At 46.5% G+C, this 20123-nt stretch overlaps 1 protein-coding gene across 35 annotated transcripts; it reads right to left on the bottom strand.

Annotated features, from left to right (window-relative positions):
• Positions 1 to 53: 53 nt before the first annotated feature.
• LOC114845804 (microtubule-associated protein tau-like) lies at positions 54 to 19759 on the bottom strand. 35 transcript variants are annotated; one of them, XM_055504525.1, is made up of 15 exons: positions 19634 to 19749; positions 13137 to 13302; positions 11091 to 11174; positions 10258 to 10281; positions 8157 to 8191; positions 7667 to 7783; positions 7116 to 7173; positions 6933 to 6971; positions 6506 to 6750; positions 5500 to 5592; positions 4893 to 4985; positions 4354 to 4446; positions 3385 to 3466; positions 3107 to 3213; positions 54 to 2312 (listed from the first exon to the last, which is right to left on the bottom strand). In XM_055504525.1, the coding sequence occupies exons 1-15, from the start codon at positions 19646 to 19648 to the stop codon at positions 2115 to 2117; spliced, it is 1449 nt and encodes a 482-aa protein (XP_055360500.1). In that variant the 5' UTR covers positions 19649 to 19749; the 3' UTR covers positions 54 to 2114. The 35 variants fall into 35 exon arrangements, with proteins under 35 accessions (XP_055360500.1, XP_055360501.1, XP_055360502.1 ...); XM_055504526.1 differs by having other exon boundaries at positions 10258 to 10278; positions 19634 to 19748; XM_055504527.1 differs by lacking the exon at positions 19634 to 19749 and adding an exon at positions 17967 to 18126 and having other exon boundaries at positions 10258 to 10278; positions 11073 to 11174.
• Positions 19760 to 20123: the final 364 nt, after the last annotated feature.

The following is a 20123-nucleotide window of genomic DNA, read 5'->3' as shown; positions in this document are numbered from 1 at the left end:
CTCAAGTCTTTCAGTCTACTGAGCTGCCAGCTCTGTCTGATGAAGTAAATGTGTGACAGTGACTTCATAGCATTTATTTTCAAATACACATACAGCAACAAGAATCATCATAAACCAGTTATTGATAAAATGCACAATAACGAGAACAATCACATTTCCACAACTGTACAGCGCCATAAGGAACCGAGGAGCGAAACAAAAGAGGTGATATTACTGCAGAAACCTCCGAACAACAACCGCACAGGGAGCACCCGGGAACATCCCATCCTGCTCCTCAACAGGGTCTTCACAGGAAAAAGCCCAGGATTTACTGTCGCATGCAGGTGGTGGCGCAGGAACGTCCTTAAGGTTCTTGTCTGCTGTTTAAACGCATGAAGCAGTGACTCCTCTCACCCACATCCTGCCAGAAAGCGCCTGCACAGGACTCGACCCACGACACCACTCAGTGAAAAGGAGGCAACAAGCAGACGTCTCCCACACGAGGTGCATGCAAGAAGTCAGTCCCACTGATGAGAGAAACACGAGGGCGGAACTTAAGGGAACGGAACAGTGATGGATCTGCAGCTGGTTGCCTTCAACGTCCTTTAAATAAATGCCCCACAGGAAGCAATGTAGACAGCGCTAACTTTGACCTAGGTTAGTTCAAGTGTGAGTTAGTTCCTAGTTAAGTCTGACGTGCTCCAACCTTCCAGCAGCCTGAGGAAACCTGCTTTAGCTCCGCCCACAAACCTGCAGCCTGGTCCAACGTCAGGCGCCCACACACTCTGAGAGGTGAAGGTCTGTGAGCTGATACGGACGATGTTCAACAGCTGCACCGCGTCACTGTCCTCATCTCAACCTCACCCAGTCACCACCACCACCACCACCACCATCATCATCATCATCATCCTTCTCCTGCTCTAAGCTCTCATTCCAGCTGAATCTTAAATTACTGGTCGTGTGAACCTTCAAAACGAGATGAAGCAACATTAGAATAACACGGTGTGAGTAAAACGTGACAGATGTACTTTTCCTGGTTTGGTCACACTCGTCTCCTTTTCTCTACTGTTGAATGCTTAATATCTGGTTTCATCCAGTTAAACATCAAATAAACATTAACAGCAGAGAAAAGGAGACGGCGGCCAATTATTATTTTATCCCATATATGAAACTTCTACACATGCTAACGGTTAGTTCACCTGTGGAGCTGTAGGTCAACAGCCTCGCTTCAGTGTTTTCCACCAATGCTGATTATTCTAGCTACGGTTCAGGTGCATATAGCTGTTTAAATACTGTAATAATTAACTGAAGTGACAACGTCACCTTGTCTCGTCTCCATTTGGCCACTTTAATGCCTTCAGGTCACGTTGTTCACCTTGTACGACGAAGCTTAAGCGCATTTACAACAGAGCAGTAACAAATAAAGAGAATGAACACTGACGGCAGCAGGCACAATACAAATGTTTCTTCATATCAAATACATGTCATAGATCCACAGAGTACGATTAGAAAACTGTGCCCAACACAAACCCAAAGTTTCTACTCTAGCCGTTCGTTTTTTTTTTCAGTTTTTCCTAAAAGCGGTTGCGAAGCCGTCACCTGCAACCGCTCGAGGTGCAGCACACGCCGGGACTAAACGAAGCAAAGACAGCGTGAGGTCTGAAAGCATTTTCTATCCTTACACAGAAAGTTGCTACTTTTCTTTTAGTTTTCCCTCCGATCCCTCCTCGCACCGAACCCTGCAGCTGGAGCCCGACCGTTTGCACCAAGCTGAGCTTCCATAGTTCGAGGACCTTGAAAACATGAGGGGATGCTGTAAACAAACGTTCTAACAGGAGCTTACAGTCAGAACACCAGGTGACAAACGCGTGGTTTCCCAGAAGGTGTCTTAAAGGGACACTTACAAAAAGGTGGAAATAATAAAGTGAAGAGATTAAAGACTACAGACAGAAATGAATTACATCATGGCCTACTGGTTATTTTTTATATCATCAGGACCTCTAAAAGTAACACCTCAAAGGTTAGTGAAGGGAAAATGTGACAGGGAGATAAAAAAGTCCAGTGACAGAAAGGAGGAAGGCATCACAACTCCTGTACGTGGTCGTGTGGCTGAGGTGGAGGTGGAGCGGGTGCGTTCACAAGCCTTGTTTGGCCAGAGAGGCGGACACTTGGTCGGCCAGCGTGGACAGCTGCGGAGAGTCGGCCATGTTGATGCTGCCGGAGGAGGACACGGTGCTGAGCTGCTGAGGGGAGTCGTCCAGGGAGATGATCTCAGCGCCGTGGTCGGTGCGGGCCTTGGCCGACTCACGGAAGCTCAGCTTGTGGCTCTCGATCTGCAGAGAGATCGTAGGGGGCAGAGGTCAAACCACAGCTGCCACTGTGGCGACACCGTGCAAACCAGCGCCCCCTGGTGGCAGCAACGGGCACAAACAGACGTTTGCCAAAAACAAAAGATCTATAAACTGTAACATTTTACACCAAATATCCACAGAATATAAAAAGAAATGAGCCGCTAGCGGCAGCGGTGCTGAGGTCTGTAACTGCATGGCTCATTAGTACTTACAGGAGTCCTCAATTTTTATGTGCGGGTTCGTCAGGATGGGTGAGTTGGGTGCTGAAGGGACAGTCTGTGGAGACTGAGGGGGGGTGACAACAGGGGGGGACAGTGATGGGCTGCCTGAGGTGCTCCCCTCTGCTTCCTTCCCCCTCTCCCTCTGCAGAGGAGCCCCAGCAGCAGGGAATGACAAGACATGCAACAAAATACACGGGATGGCATCAACAGAAAATCAAAAGGCAACGAATATATGACAAAGAAATCTGCTAAAGGTCGAGGAATAAATGATAATGGACAACTTATAATTAAATAAAATAAGATGAAAGAGCAAATGTCTGAAGTTAGCAAAAGATGGAGAAACGGCGATAACGACAAACTAAGAAATGATGAGATGAATGACATGAATCCTCTATCTGCTCTGAGCTCCTCATGGGTCTAGGAGTGAACCTGCCTCTGCAGAGCACAGAGCAGGTCCAGACCCCAGGCCTTAAACACACGCGAACATGATGAGACCCGGCATCTGCACTCACGCTGCTCCTCACATGGACCTCAGCATCACTGGGGCATCTTTACCTTCCTCAGTCCACCTCCAGGAACGTGGCCGATGTTGTCAAGAGATCCCACCTTGGACTGGACCTTGAACTCCACCTTCTCATTTTTGATCTCGATATTTCCACCACCTGACGAATACACAACGTACAGCAGAACCAGGATTACAAACAGAAGCTGCTCCTCAGACTACACCAACCAGTAAAACTCTGTGCGGCAGTGGTGTGTGTTGAGTCAAACATCCTGGTTGTCGCTGTTTCTGGGCGTTTGCTAATAATCTTTGCCACAGGTTCTCATTTTACCTGGTTTATGACGGATGTTGTCTTTGGAGCCACATTTAGATGTAACGTTGCTCAGGTCAATCTTTTTGTGGACTATTTGGACCTGTGCATGAAACAAACGGAGCAGATAAACAGTTTCAGCTCAAACTGGGACTTTAAACAGAGGAATGTTTCAGGCTTGTTCATTTCACTATTCCAGGTTCAGTTTCACATCCATTATCATAGTAACCGTCAAAACCGATGTATTAATCACGTGAGTAAAATGAGTTTTATTGTGAACTGTGAAGTTGTTCATATAGGTTCTATACATGTAACCTGAGCTGTTAAACATTGAGTGTTTCCCATTAAAAAGCTTCCATATGCAGCTGGATCCACGGTGACCTTCTCTCGGCCTCTCGCCGTTTGTCTCCTAACACAAAGCGCTTAGTCTCTCAGCTGAGGTCATCTCTTGGTGGAGAGGCCGAGGACAGAGGCTCTTTGTCATGTGTGAGAGCTGTTCTCTACATCTACATGGCCCTTATTACTTCATCTGACCCAAAATAAGATTCATAGTATTTAAATTACCTTCCAATTGAAGCACAGATCACAGAGACTAAAAACATCCACATTCAGGACTCATGCACGTTGGCTTCAGGGACAGTTCGGACGGTGATGAATTCCCAAACACTGATCACAGTCAAACTAACACACACATTATCAACAGTTATCAAGCTTCTATTAGACCATGAGCATTAATTAAGACATTAGCTGTGACAGTAGCTACAGCAGCATTAGACCAGAAATGCTCATGCCTGCTCACTGACACAACTGTTAACAGGTGTTAGCGGGTTGGAGCAGCGGGAGGCCAGAAGGAAACGGACACACGGGTTTCGTGCACTCTGACATCCTGCTCCTTTGTGAAGCTGGTTCAGTAGAAGCAAGAAGGAGGGATTTTAGTGGCAACCTGCAGTTTGCCACGGGCCGATCCTTTATTCTGACTCATCTACTCACATTGCCACCACCAGGTACATGTTTTATATTATCTTTGGAGCCGCACCGGGACTGCACACTGCTCATGTCCAACTTCTTATCAACAATTTGTACCTGGAAGGTTGATATTTGAGGAAAAGACAGATTAATATCCTGGAACAGGCAACGGCAGCCAAAGCTGTGGAGGAGAAGCACTGGTGGAGGGGAAATTAGATCCTGAGAGACGGGTTCAAGGCTTTTGACCAGCGACCAGTTTTCTTTTCATTTCTTTTTGACAGTCGCTGCTTCGATGCTAGAGACTGTAATGAGCTACGCTACAGTTACATTATTGAACATTAAGCATCCTGATGAGCTGTCTTCACATGAACGTGATTGGACCGCTGTGATAGTGACAGTGGAGGCATTCTGAGGTCCTTTATAATTTAGGGTGCTCATAACTCCAGCTCAACCTACCAAAGACCTGAACGTGGAGGAGATCAATACTACATTGCTACTGTGACACCGTGAGGTCTCATTCACTCAGTAGTCTCAGTAGTGAAGTCCGTGTCCACATTTCTCACCTTCCCTCCACCAGGCGTGTGCTTTAAGTTGTCTTTAGAGCCACAGCGAGATTGGACATTGGACACATCCAGCTTCTTGTCGAGGATCTGCACCTGCACAATGTGAGAGGAAACAGGTTTGGAGATCAACACTGGAACCAGCGGAGCCCAGAATGAGGGAAATAAGGTGTTAAAGGGATGAAGTGTTGACTCGTTTTTAAAGCTGCCCTCCATAGGTTTGTGTTTGTCCAGTGGTGTATTAGTGGTGTTTTCAACCAGGATGATGGAAGCAAACAGCTGTTTGACTGGCTTGGTTTCAAAACATTTGGGCTTTAAATGACACAAATCCCAAATAAGATGCTACGGATGACAGCTTTAAAAGGCATCCAAGCTGAGTCTACTCTGAGCTTTTAGTGCAGAAACCAAAGAGAACAGTTGATGTATTGATGAGCAGAGTGTGACTGTGCAGGTTGCATTCCAAGTCCATCTGCTGAACGTGAATTTAAAATACCGAGAGCAAAAAGAAAACCAAAGGAGCACTTCGTGTTTTACCAAACGCTGGTTTAGATGATCATAACTGCAGAGACACTCAAGAGGCTGGTGTTGAGTTCATCCCTCAGTTACTCACATTGCCGCCACCAGGTTTATGAGTGATATTGCCTTTGGAGCCACACTTAGACTGCACATTACTATAGTCCACCTTCTGATCAAGGATTTGTACCTGGAAAAATGGAAACGCCAGCTTTTAGATTTCTGTGTGTGAACAATAGTGTGACAGACATGAGCCTCAGTGTTGCTTAAGAGTCTGAGGAGGAAGGGGAGATTGAGCACTTGGACTGAAAGTGTCTGAGGATGAAAAAACAGGAGGAGAAACAAAACCATGAACATTGGCAGGAGACTCTGTGAGAAGCTTCAGGGAAACGTCTGTGGAGGTTTTTGGCTCGTCTGCTTTTCCTCAACCTGCTGTTTAAACATCGGTGAAATCTTACATTAAATGATTTTGGTCCATAAATATCTCAACTCTACATTGTCTCGGACACGTGACTGGAGCTTGCACTAAATTAGAACAGAGACTTAAAATAAACTTCACATGATTACCTAACCACAAACACACTGGTTCAACAGAGGGCTACTCAGCATCAACATGAATACGAGAGCTAAGGTTTCACTTCAGCACCGGAAGCACATTCAATCCAGTTCAAAGCACAATCACACACTAACAAACTAAAGGCTCAGGCCCCAGAATGAGGTGAAATCCAGAGTTCACACTCACATTGAGCACGTAGACATGATCAAACCGCTGTTGGAGTAAAATTCTCCTCTGTTGTTTCATTAACATTTGATTGATTTATTTATGTTATTATTTATTCATTATTTGACTTTTTTGTGTTGTTTTCTGGAGTAACTTAATACAAAGCCGATCCCGCTGGTGGATCCCAGTTCCTCCAACATCCTAGATGTCGCCCCTTCCTGACGCATGAGGGAACGTATGGGATTCTTCCAGCTAAAGTGTGTTAACCAGTAAAGTGACCTCTGCCTCCAGAGCAGCTCTGTCTAAATGACCTAAACCTCTTTAACTCCAGATCTCACATCTGCTGCCACCTTTAGGTAAAGGTACCTAATAATGAGGTTACCTTTCCACCGCCAGGCTGGTGCTTGATGTTGTCTGTGGAGCCGATCTTGGACTTCACACCCTTCAAGTCCGGCAGCGGCGCGGCGGCGGCCAACGGAGCGGGAGGACGGCTCTTCATTGAACCCGGGGATTTGGGTGTAGAACGCACTACCGCCACCTTCTTTACTTTGTTAGCCTCAGCGGCAGACTGTGCTTGGCTCGAGGGGGATTTGGGAGTCCCAGGGCTGCTCTGTCCACTCTTAGAGTCTAGAGAGATTCAAAAAGTAACAGTCAGTGGATTTCCACACATCGATAATGACGGCCAGTTGCTTTGAGCCAGCTGCATCTGAGCTAGAAGCTGAGCAGGTCTGATGCACAGCAGTCTGTGGTGTTGTGCTCATGCCAAAGTGAACTCTACACACTTGTGCATCGCTCTACTCATGTTTTACCTTTTCCACTTTTTGGAGTGGGAGGTTTCTTGGCATTAGCTGTATCATAAAAAATAGAAGCAAACTTTGAAACCTGGCTCATGAAATAGAATGAATCTGAATGAGAGTCACTTAAATAACAGGTGTAAACTTTACTCGATACAAAATAGAATGAAACCAAATTGTGTGGATTTCACTCCGTACCTGAGTGAACAGCAGTTCTTGCTGAAGTTTTGGCTCCTGGGGTTTGAGACTTTGCAACCTGCGAATTCACAACATATGATGCATGACGAACCAGGAAAACATTTACTACGTTTGTGTTCAACACAACACAAAACTGTCTGGACACAGTACTCACACACAAGTCGTCTCTAATCTTAGAGGTTAGTTTCAAACTAATCAGTGATGAATGGACGAGGCTTAGGTTGGTTTTAGGACCCTGTTTACTCTCCAGGTATTCATGCCCAGGTGAGGTTATGGGAAGGTTTGGAAATAGCAACTGGACCCCTTGAGATGACATCAGATTTCCAGGAATCCGTATTAAATGTGTTGGAGTCAAGGCTTGAGTTGGAACCATTACAGCCCTGCTTTTCATGTTGTCGACCAGTTTAAAACCCGAGTGTAAACAGGATTCATGTTAACAGAAAGAAAAGGAAGATTCAAGCAGCTCAGCTGTTCTTTATGTGAGCGACTCAATCCATCCATCCCTTCTGTCAGACCTGGAATGGTCTAAGTGTTTTCCGTCCTGTACTTACTCCAGGCTGCCTGGGCCCTGTGCTGCCGGTTTTAACAGGGATCGAGCTGTGACCATTTCGGGAGGAATGGTCCTTGGTGAGTTTGGACTTAGGGGCTGGTTTGACAGAAGTTTGAGTCTTTTTCATGAAGAAAAAAGATGAATAAATAATAAAAGTTCTAATTACACAGACAATAAAACAAACAAATAACGATGGAAAAGAATCAAATCAAATAATAGATGAAATATTGAAGGGCCAGTCTGGTTCATTTGGGTCTTATGTAGTTTTGACCATTAGTTCTCTGAGTTAAGATAAAATAGTTTTGGAAATGTTACATGACATTACTTATAAATAATTTCATATTTAATACAAATATCACTCAAATTTGACAGAAATCCTAATGTAGACAAAACCACAAAAGACCCAACGTCACCAAACAGAGTTTTACCTTAAGCCTTACATCAAATGATAAAATGATGAACAGCTTTTAACAATGCTCCTGGTCACGTACCTTCTCTGCAGAGCCATTATCCATCTTTGCTTGAGCTGAAAGAAGAGACACATGTTAACACAGTTCAGGCTCTCATTCCTCATTTATATGCTCCCAGGTAGACTTTTGCTCATTTGTGCTTCTTAACATTCACATAACAAGCTCATGAAGTGAAGTTTGTGGTGTGGGGTAAGCAACATGCAACGTGGCACATGATATAAACACTCTGAATGTGGAAACCAAAAGGTGGCTTTTCAGGCTGCAGCTGAGTGAGCAGAGAGGAAACAAGGAGCTAAAGTGGGGAGGGAGGACAACAAGCGTCTCCTTGGGGCAAAGTTCAAACGTCCATAGAAGCAATTTGGAGGGACAGTGCTGCATGACATTAGGAGAAGCTGCGTTGAAATCAAAGTGGAAGCAGTCAACTAAAGAGGACTGGTTCTGAACTGGTGAACATGACAGCAAACAGACCTTTGAATATAGCTACCGGCACCAAAGACTTTCTTTGGGGAGGTGTTTTCTGGAGCTCGGCAGCATCGGTGGTCTGAGCCACACTGCTCCTCATCTCTGACTCATTAGAAATGTCAGGCTTTGAATAAGCGTCACTGTGTAGCGATGAGTCACCGCTGCTGTTTTCAGCTGCCGCGTCACGTGGGGTGTTGGCAGATCTGCAGTCTGTTTGGGAAATGTCCTTAAGTGAGTTTGTTGAATGAGAATCGAGGTGGGATTGTGGCAGATTTTGGATGAAGGGGGTCCGTTGTGTTTCTGGAGTCATGTCTCTGGACTTTGAGGCTGAGCCATCAGTCGCCTGTCTGTCTTCTTCTCGTTCATGATTGAGCTCTTCTCCTTGAGTTTGGTTATTGCACAAACTTCTGTCACCGATGGACGTCAGGTCTTCCAAAGCAGTGCTTCGGACCAAAGATGCCCCAGACGCAGTCGTAGCTTCAGCCAGGCACTCGGAGGCGTCGAGGCTGATCGCTCTCTGAGAATCTGCAGCTCCGGTCCACTCTGGGCTCCCCTGGTCGGCCTGAGTGTCCCGTCTAACGTCTGGACTGCAGCTGAGGTCTTCAGAGGCCCAGAAGGAGTCAGAGAGCCTCTTCCCACGCTCTCCAACCACATCGTGTCCTGACTCCTGGGTCATGAATCCCTCTGCAGCAGGCTTTGACCTCTCACGAACAAACTCGAACTCACTGCGGACTCCAGTAGCATTTTTTGTTAATTTGTTGGGAAAGCAGTTTAATGAGGTTCACAGCACCTGTTTGCCCTCTCCCCAAAATAAAATCAAAACTGGGAATTTTATGTTTGATGACAATGAAAAACAATAAAAAGGTGATAATACAAAACCAAGGAACTGAAAAAATGACTTGATGTGTTCCCTTAACAAACAAATTTAAATAAGATGAACAGTAATGTATCAGTGGGGTGACAGCTGACAGGTGATGCATCCTACAAACATCATAAACCTCAGACCACTAAAACAGGCCTCCTCCAAAAGAACAGTGTAAAAGTGATACAAGTTTTGCTTCTGACTCAACAATGCAGCCCACGATTAAAACAACTGCAGTGACAAAGTAAAATACAAACAAGCTAAAAGTAAATGAAGTCACCTGGACTTTAAAACATTTAAATCATGCAATAATGAACAATCAACTTAGAAATGTAAAACAGTGATGCAGCACGTTGGCCCGTAGTAAAGAAGTAGTAAACATTTTTGCATCCAGCAACGACAAAGTAAGAGAGTAACCTCCACCAAAACTCTCTGCTGCTCACTGTTAGTCTGTCTGTTTTTGGGGAGTTACAGTTCACCTCCAGCCTGTTGGTGGCGCTGTGGGTTTATTGAGCTGAGGTTTTGTTCAGGCGTGATTTGTGTCTGTTTTGATACTAGTTGCTAGTGTGTTATTAAATCCTTTAAAACAAACTTGACATCCTTCCTGATCATTCTGGCCCTGGATCTAACCTGTTAGCTAGAGGCATCTGTATATGATGCATAGGCATGAACTAGCACAATAAATCTATATGGAATCACTAGCTCATCTCTGTGCTGCTGATGATAGTGTACTCGTATCGGTCTTGTGCTGTAAATAAATCTGGTCCAAGTGCAATCAATAAACTATTAAGCACCTACCTGTTGAAGCTGATCCTCCTGCTGCTGATTGATGGGGCAGAAGGAAGAACATGAGAGTACGGTTAATAATGGGTTTCTGTCATACATGACTGATTATTCCACTCAATGCAAGGAAATCAATACAAAGCCCACAAGCAGCAGGGTTAATGCAGGAAGTCCACAGCAAAAGAACGGCTAGAAAAACATTAACTTCAAAACAATGAGGACAGAAATGCAGATGCTGAGTGACCACGTTGCAGCACACTTATCTGAAGCTCCCATGACGTGAGCAACACATCACAGGAACCTGACACCTGCCTGTGGTTCAGCCGTTTAGTCTGACACATCCAGGGTAAAACCATAGTTTCTTAAACAAATGAATCAAAGGAAATGTTTTATGCCTTCAATCACCATCAGAGCAAGCACAACTGAAAGAAGCCAAAGAGGAAACCAACCCAAAACACGTTACGCTCATGATGTTGAAAGAAAAACTCCTTGAGGCGCTAAACAGTTAGCTTAGCTTAGCATGCAGACTGGCGGCAATGCCGTTCTAACAACCTTCTCCTATTACAGTTTGGCAAAGAACCAATACAATCATAAATTACAGTTCTATCAGGTTTAATTCAGGTTTAAAACGTGAATTTCTTTCCTTCTGAAGTTTTAGAGACCTATTCAAAATGTAGTGGTTTTCTACCTTGTCTTATTTCCAGTCTTTATGCTAAGCAGCTGCAGACTTTAGCTTCAAATGAAAGGGGTTTCACGCCAACTTCCCTATGTTGTACCCATAAAAGCCATAAACTTAAATGTGCAGCACAAGCAGCTGAGAGCTAAGCGACCATAGACAGGAGGTGTACCGAGCTGCCCCTGGTCCTCACATGGGGCGCTCTCCGAGAGCCCAGAAACCCCTGCAGCGCCGCTTTGGTCTGCAGGCGTCTCTGCTGTAGGACAAACAGATGTCAGGCATTCAGAAAGCAGGACCTCTTCACTACAACAACGGGACAATGAGTCTGTTCTCAAACTGCCCCATTCAGCATGAACAGGAGATGCGTGGGGTCCATGTTAGTCTGAGGCTTGTTAAGGTGAGTCTGAATGTGATCAGCCAAAAAGAACAACAGTAGTGTTAACTACTGACGTCGGCTGCAATCACATATGCTGAGCTACTTACTGTAGACAATGTACGCATCCTAGAAAAACAAAAGACTTAAGTGTAAAAATACATTTTACTGGCACTGACTGCACGTAGACGGATTAAAACAAAATCTGTTGTGTAACACACACGCTTGACACTATTGTTACCGCCTGTGATGATGGCACCGCCGCTTAGAAAGGTGTAGTAACACAAAGGAAAGGGAACGTTACAACTAGCTGGCAGAAAAAGATTCAGGTAAATGAGGTGAGAACTGTAATAGAGCAGACACGCAGCAGCATTATTGTTCATCTGACGCTACTGTAACTGTTCACTATACAGTTTACTTAAATAAATTAATAAAACAGTTTAAGGAACTACTTACTATCCTAAGGCAATGGAACTTTGGAGCGTTTCTCTTAGGATGTTTGAGTTGTCTGCGTGTCTACGTTTAGTTGTTTCCTAAATATCTTTATTGTTTTAAAATAAACTCAAAACCTCTGTGAAAGTCCTAGAATTGTGATGAATTTTAGGCTAAATCATCTATTTTTAAGTGACAATCAACCTTAGCGTGAGCCTTGACTTAACTTCTACTTAAATAATAATAATAATAATAATAATAATAATAATAATAATAATAATAGAACCCAATGGGGAGATAATCTCTGCATTTTAACCCATACTCTGTGGGAGCAGTGGGCACCCCCATTGCCCAGGGAGCTAGTGTGAAGTGTCTTGCTCAAGGACACACCTGGTGCCAGAAGCGGAGCTCAAACCTGGGACGTTCTGCTTCCAAGGCCAATGTTCTACCTACTGAGCTACCAGACCACTGATACCGCCCCATTAAGATAAGCATCAGCTCCCTACTACTACAGCACCTACACCAAAGCCACAGTCACTACTCATCTACGCCCTCTACTCAGATGAGATACTCACTGTGTGTGTCTGTGCCGTTTACCTCTGAGTCTGTGCACCGGCTCCTGCCTGCGTACGAGATGACGGCGAGAGGAAACGGGGAGAACGACTGCACTAGTGAGGGCTGTAAACTGGGGAAGGCTAAGCTCCGGACTACCGGGCCGTACAGGTGATTGGGACGAGGAGAAGCAGAACACACTGCTCAAAGTTTGAAAACTGATGATTAGGTACACACTGAGTTATTTATTAGAAAAACATGGGACACACCAGACTCTGCGTTTGGTGACGGTTCTCATATTAATAATGTTTTAGGGCAGCAAATAAGGCCTGACTGTCTGTTAGGATGGAGACAGGGCTCAGTCTCAGGGGTCTGACCCAGATGCTTGGATTACAGAGCACAGTGCAGCTGCAGTCGGGCACTCGGGTCAGTCAGGCATGTCTTGTACCCATTATATAAAGAGGGACTAGAACAAAGCACAGTTGAGACTCCGGGTCCTGGTCTCTGGCTCTGACTTGGAGAAAGCTGCTTGTAGAAGCACAAATGCTTCTTCTTGAGACAAACTTAGTTTTGGTATTAAAGAGGACTAACTAAACATTAACTAATTCCATTCTTATGTTGGAAAAAGCTGGAAAGGCAGCGCGACAGGGGCTCTCGAGGGATGGAATCTACAAGAACAGCGCCCATCGTTCCAGGGGGAAGCAGCAGCGGAAGGTTTGTTGGCTTTAAGTCAGCTGTCTGTAGGTAATCGTCTGACCCTCACGTGTCTCTGCAGCAATTACCCAAAGTGCATCACTAAGACGTTTCTCTGGCGTGTACGTGAGGCGGCCCTGCTCCTGTTCTACATTTCTCATGCCTGACCTTTCATTTTGGCGTCTCCGGGGCTTCGGTGTCCCACCTGGACCCCGTTCTCCTGGTGGTGTTGGTCGTTGATGCTCATGTTGGCTAAGGTGGAGCTCACGGTGTCTCCAGAGCCATAGCTGTTGGAGGTGTTGTTCATGTACTCCATTGCCAAGCGCAGGTCAGGCTACAGGAGAGCAAAACCCAGAGCAGGTCAAGTCAAGCGATCCAGGATGGGTCTCACTGCTTTCAAACACATGACAAGCTACAAATGTAACGCGGGCCTGAATATAACTCCATGGACGCCGTCTTCCAGCGTGCAGAAGGTAAACAGACACTAAGTCTGAAAAGCTGTTATTTTTACATCCTAACGGTGGGTCTGTGCTTCATGTTACAGCCTCCCAGATAAAAATAGTCCCTTCTGCTCATGTGCACGTCATCCTCACTGTGATAAGTTGCACCTCCCAAACAACCACTGACCCCTCGGAGAAGCATTTCAACAAGTGCACCACGCGTGTTTCATTTGCAGCCGTATGTCAGCACACAATGAGCCATTAGATGCTAATCTCACTGTACACAGGATAATAACCCCGCGTTCCAGACGTGATCCTGGACCAGCCACATGTGAACTGCATCAAATCTCTTAAAAAGAGGATTACACATCAGATTAAACCCAAGCCTCTGGTTACATCAGCACTTTTCGCTTTGAATCATATTTTTTGCAGCTGCCCTCTCACACAATCACTCCACCACACACAAACACAAACAGAGAGCTTATGGTGTAACCGCCCCACTATACGAACCGCTCCGTGGTTTATGGAGATCCATATTCAGCTTCCACTTTGGCACATGAATAATTGAGTTTCTGCAGATCCTCACAGGCAATGTTTTATTCTCTATGGTACACACCCTCAGAGTATTTAAAGCTATTTTATTTTTCACCTGAGAAACTTTAAGATCCTAGGAAACATCCTGAGTCTTAAGTTGGGAAACACTTCCAGGACTGCATGAAAACACTGGTTGTTGAGCTTTGGAGCAGTGGCATAGCTCCTGATGCAACTGTCCCTCTCCATGCAGTAATACCAGAAGCGTTGCCGTGGTTACTTCACCCTATAAAGCCTCCTCTAAAGGCACGCTTGGCTCAGCTATGTGACCTTCCCTCTGTGAACCGTCCTATCTGCTGACCTTGAATGTTTAAACAGCGTCCCGCGTTTGGCACAATGCATGAATAGGACTGTGAAAAGCAGCAGAGCTGAGAAAACAGAGTTTAAAACGCACTGCTCACGTGCGCTTTCTTACACCACAATGTGAAATGTGTGGATGAGTCTGATGTATGGGTTGTTTCTCTGAGCCACAGTAGGTTTCAAGCAGCCTGCTGCTGTAGGGACTCACCAGGACAAGTGTGTGCAAAAAAGAGGAGGTCTGACAGAAACGGTGGACGGACGTTGGAGAGTCCCGTAGAAAAGTGAATGCACTCAGTCCTCAGAGAGAGAGAGTCCAGACACAAAAAGCTGCAGCCTCACCAACGAACACAAACCCTCTGAGAGGCTCCTCACTCTGCATCCGGGAGCTCTGACCGTTAGAGAGCAAACAAACTCAGGGCTGATAAGAACCGGATCCGTCTGATAACAGCACAAACAAAGTCTGCAAGTGTTTACATTTCATGTGGTGAGAAGGATTTCAGCTACAAACCTCAGCTTCTACTTCACCACACGCGTTGCATACGTCTCGCTTTGGGACAAAATACACACACACACACACAAATTTCGCGTCTCACAGAAAAGGAGCATGACAGCGGCTTTGTCTCAGCTTCATGAGGGGGAAAAGGCTCAAAGGTCTGCTGATGAGGCCTGTTCCCTCTCAGGGCCGTGTGAAAATGTGCCGCTGGCACAGGCTGAGGCTCAACACAGGCGTTGACACGGCTCCAGCAGGACGCAGCAGAACACGGGCCTGGAGCAGAGCGTCCAAACGCACAAACACAGCGGTTCTTCACACCAACAAGAGAGTCAGTGATCGCAATGTCGCGTTTACCTTGAAGCCCTATATATTAAATGATGTCTGCCCTCACAGCATCTTCAGCGTAGACGGGCTGGTCTGAAGCCTCCACCAGCGCTCGGAGCTCAGCTCAGATGAGGATGCTGCTCTCATCTCTCATGCTTGACTGCATCTGTATCTCTGACCTACTTTCCTCCCGTGTCTCTCTCTCTCTCTCTCGCTCGCCCAGCCTCCGGCAGATGCAGACCGGCTCTACCTTTTTAACGTGAGCCCAGCCCTGCAGTGCTGCTGCTGAAGGTGGAGCCCTGTTTGCATTTTGCCCTCCGTCTAAGTGCCGCAGGGGAAAGGCCTCCTGCTCAGGTGAAGTCAGTGTTTTCACATGTCCAGGATGTCAGGCACATCCTGCTGTCTTTCCACACATCCTCCTTTCAGTTTAAGAGCTGGCACAACCTCTTAAAACTACTTACATAACAGCAGCAGCGTTTAAAGTTCCCGTTTGCGGATGAGAGCGATGGAATCCTTCTAGCAGCGAGTTGGGTAACAAGGACCTCCAGCTGCTGCATGTTTCACTGTGTACACAGGACCTGGAGCTACACAATCCGATCACACACACTGTTTTACTGGAGCAATGAGCCAAAGTCCCTGATCAGCGTGGTGCCAATTAAACACAGCTTAAAGCCGGAGAGTTCCTGCTCCTCTAACAATCAGAAACTGACACCAGAACAGGTTCTTATGGCAGACGTTTCAGCATCTGTCTGGGTCGCTCGTCTTTTCCTAGAATCTCACTGGTTATAATATTCTCTGATACAACGTATTAAACGATAAATTAAAGCATCCACGAGTGTCTGTCAAAGAGAATCTTAATGTCTTATCTAAAAGCTGGGTCATGGACAAGTCATTTCAGAGGTGCTGGTTCTGCCAGGCTAAGCTCTGCTGGCAGGTCTGTCCTGGATGTGGTCCCTTTTGGAATCACGCCCACATGAAGCAATAGGCTGACAGTCTTTGCTAAATGGAGCAGTTCAGCGCGAATTCATTTCATAACGCTGACGCCGGGAGGACGTTGTTTCAAGCTATGACTCCATTAAGTCAGCAGCCAAACAGAGAAGAGCCATTGTTTCATATTCGGGACCAGACAAAAGGGACGAAACCCAACGTCACACAGTTTTAGTAGATTTCCTGTTCAGCCACTGGTCAAATTGCACTTAGCGGAGCTGCTCAGGGGCCTCGGCCCACAGGAACCAGGGCCTGGTGGTTTTCAACCGGTGCATGCAGGAGTTGTGTGATTGTCCCCGACCGCCACATCGTCACGCTGTCTCTTCTCTGGGGTCAGTGTGAGTTTTAGGAAACCAGAATCCACCCCTTGGTTTGACAAACTACGCTGCTGTTCTCCAGGGTTCTGTGACAGACGCACAGTGGAGACCAACTTTGTGCCGAAGCTCTGCAGGAACTTGCAGAAAGAAGGCCACGGGTGTCTTTCAAAACCGCACTGACACTGAGATGCCGTTCATTCCTTTCACCACATCATCTGGCTGGTTGAAATGGCTTCCAGCTGTGGTTGCAGACGACAACATGCCCACTCCCCTCACCCCCCACCTCCACCCGTACGGACGGAGCTCCAGAAACCCACGAAGGATGGAAAAGAGGTGTGTCCGAGGCGAGGGGAAGACAGCGGAGATGCTCATTCCGTGAATCAATGCGATCCAGCAAACCACAGCTATTATCCCCACGTACATGCAGACAATGCTCCGGCTCGTTACACGCTTTCTAAAAGGCTTTCGAGCACCTACAGTGGATCATGCTGCGTCCACTGACCCTGGGAGGATTACGGAGGATCCCATATGTGTCAGATAAGCAGCCCGGTTCACTGCTCGGGCTTTGTGACACTGGAGTGGCTGCATTTGCTGCGCAGACGCTCCACAGACGAGCAAAATGAAAAATGGGCTTGGCATTTGCGCACAGGCGCCGCATCCGCCGCTCCCGACAGTGTGTCCTCAAAATGCAGGAATAAGAACACAGCGAGGCGTCTGAGTCTAATGAACGCGTCCCTCCAGGGGTCCGCTCCGTGCATTGCTTTACATGCACGAGCTCACATTATGGAATAATGGAGGAGATCTGTGAGGCTCGTGCAGCGATGCTAAAACGCTTAAGGCCTCAGACGCAAGAAAGAAGCGAAGGATCCAGAATAACGGGAGGGGGAAGCGGCGAAGGACGGAGGCTTCCGAGCCGCCGGTCCACACGGGCACAAAGCAGAACAAGTGTTCACGGCCACCGAACCAGCGTAAACACAACACACAGACGTCTCCCAGCGTTCCCCCATTAAACATTGTATACTGGCCATTGTGGTGGATTGGCGTCATTAGGCCGCGCAAAGGCAGCATCCGAGCGGCTGAAGGGAAGCGGGACCTGCTCCGGAAGGAGGATGGAGAGGTTCGGGTTCGGGCTCGGGCTCGGCTGGGGATGAGGAGCAGACACGCGGCGTGTTGTTTGAGGGGAGGTGACTGCTCCCACCGGGCTCGAGCTTCGATGTCTGCAGCGCAAACACGTTTCTGCTCGTTGTAGATGCGGATTTTAGGTGACGGACAATCGCCGCCTGCTTTTGGTTTAAATGCGCAAAAGGGGCGAAATAAGCCCGCGTGCGATGTTAAACGCGTCGCATCCATGTGCGCGATATTTGCCTCCGTGTAGCGCGCACAGGCCCAACCTCTCCCACCTCACGCAAAAAATATGAAGTGACAAGACGAATGCCGATGCAGAACAACGACGCAGCGCCGGACCCGCGTGCCGCCGCTCGCACACCCGCATCCGCGCTCCTGGGTCGAACCGCGGATAAAGGCCGCGTTGTGCGCCTTTTCTTACCTGGGTGCAGACAGCGGCGTCGTCTCTTCAGCGGCAGTCGCTCGCGGGGCGCACACGGCTTCTCGCGGCAGTGCGGCGGCAGGCCGGTGCGGGGCGCTGCGGGGCGGAGGCTGAGCCAGAGCCACGCGCAGCCTGCGCGCGGCCGATGGGGAGTCCAGAAAGAGCAGCACCTGCTCCATCCTACATGGAGCAAACGCTTATAAGCGATACAGACACATTGTTACCATCCTACAGTATTATTATTATTTATCCTCCTGTTAGGTCTCACTTCACATCTGTAAAGATTGCAGTTCGTTTGGTGAATAAAGGACTGAGGTTAATGAGTCCATAACTGGTCCTGAATATGAAACAATGACAGGTGTGAACTCTAAGCTACTGTGACTCCCTCAAAGCATTGCAGGCTCATTAAGCGGCTCCTTCATTCTTCTCTGACCTCTCTCTCAAGCCACTTGTCTTCTCTGTCCAGAATGTGAACTCTGTTACCCTCAAACAAGCGATCATTGTCAGCGATGGATAATTAGTCCCTCACAGTTACTGCACAGATTATTATTATCATGACATAACATTTAACAACATCACTGGAAGGTGAAAACAATGATCACATTTTTTAAAAGAAGAAGAAATAATCAGAATTAAATTAGAAATTAGAAAAACATAAAGGACAGAAATTAATTTTAACTGGTGTAGCCAAAATACAGTATAGCAAATGATAATGTCAAAACTGTTTAATTTTAAAAAAAAGTGAAATATGATGATTTTAGCAGAAGTAGAGATTAAAAAAATTAGAATCCCTTTCAATTTTAGTAAATGTGCAAAGAACTGTGTGCATGAGACGTCAGGGCAGAACAGAAGCTACAGTAATATCAGTGTGTCTGTCACACAAAGATCCGAAGTTGGCACATGAAACGGTGGAGGCCTGCTGGACTGAACACTGCGCCCTTGTGTCTCCGTCACTGGTGCCAACTTTTACACTAAGTCTCGAAGCCATTCAGCCCCAAAAACAGCAGTGGGATTATTGACAGTCAGATCTGTTCGAGGGCGTGAAAGGGTTTTTTCTTCTCTTCCTTCTATCTTGTGTTGGAAATGTGCTCCAGACAACAGCTGTCAGTGGCTGTGACCCTGAAGACTCTGCATCTACGCTGTGGTGGCACATAAACCTGCTACGGCCAAAGGCTGTGAGCTGAAGCAGCCAAAACACTCACATTCAGTTCATTACAGGAGTAAAGATGAGTTAAATAAAGAAAGATGCGTTTAGCACAGCTTTATGTGAGAAAATGTTAGCTTCTTATGCTGCAGCCAGAAAAGGAGAAGTTTAGCTTAGCATGAAGCAGAGGGTGTTGCTGTTGTGAAACACAGGGCTGGTGTTGTGTTGCTCTTTTTACTCCAACAGCCTCGTAGAATGCGAACACCTGCACGAGAACGTACCCCTCGCAGGAGTCAAGCCATTGATTTGAAGTCCACTAAACACATGGGTTTGTAGCTGTATTGATCAACTGGCAAAAGGTAGCTAGCATTAGCAAGAGGTTTAGAATGCTAATAGCACTTTATCGTGGCTAACTTTATGTCCAGCGCAGACAGAAACGTTAAACTTCATTATTTTCCCCAAAAGCTTTCGCCCTTGAGACAATATGACTTTTTTCAGCGTTGCTAAAGAATGACTGACTTACTTTCCATTTCCTCATGGTTTCATACAGCTTCGTCTTTACACACTTTTGCCGCCACACAGTCTGTCAATCACAGGTGAGCTCGTGAAATAATCTGTTACGGTTGCGACGGATCAGAGACTGCGCACGAATCACACAAGCAGAGTTTTACAGTGGAACAAACCTGTTGACTCTTTACGTTCAACTGGTGCTTTTTGCATTAAGAATATGTGTGACTGTGTTTTTAATTAAAACTATTTTGTTTAGCTCATTGAACGAATCTGTTTTAGGATTATTGTTACTAATAATAAAGGCTGATTTGTGTTGAAGGAAACTGAGCTCACACTGCCGCCTGGCGGCGTGAAGGTGCAAATGGAGGCCCTGCAGCAACTCAGGAAAAACCTTCCCTGAAACACCATTCAACCTGTCCCACATCCTGCGACTCACCTGTTCGGAAGTCCAGACGTGAAACCAGAACAATAGATAAAATTATGTGCTGGTCCAATTGACTAGT

This window comes from Betta splendens, chromosome 19, assembly GCF_900634795.4.
Source record: "Betta splendens chromosome 19, fBetSpl5.4, whole genome shotgun sequence".
NCBI lineage: Eukaryota > Metazoa > Chordata > Actinopteri > Anabantiformes > Osphronemidae > Betta > Betta splendens.
Note: the sequence above shows the minus strand (reverse complement) of the source record. Positions and strands in the feature narration are given on the sequence as shown.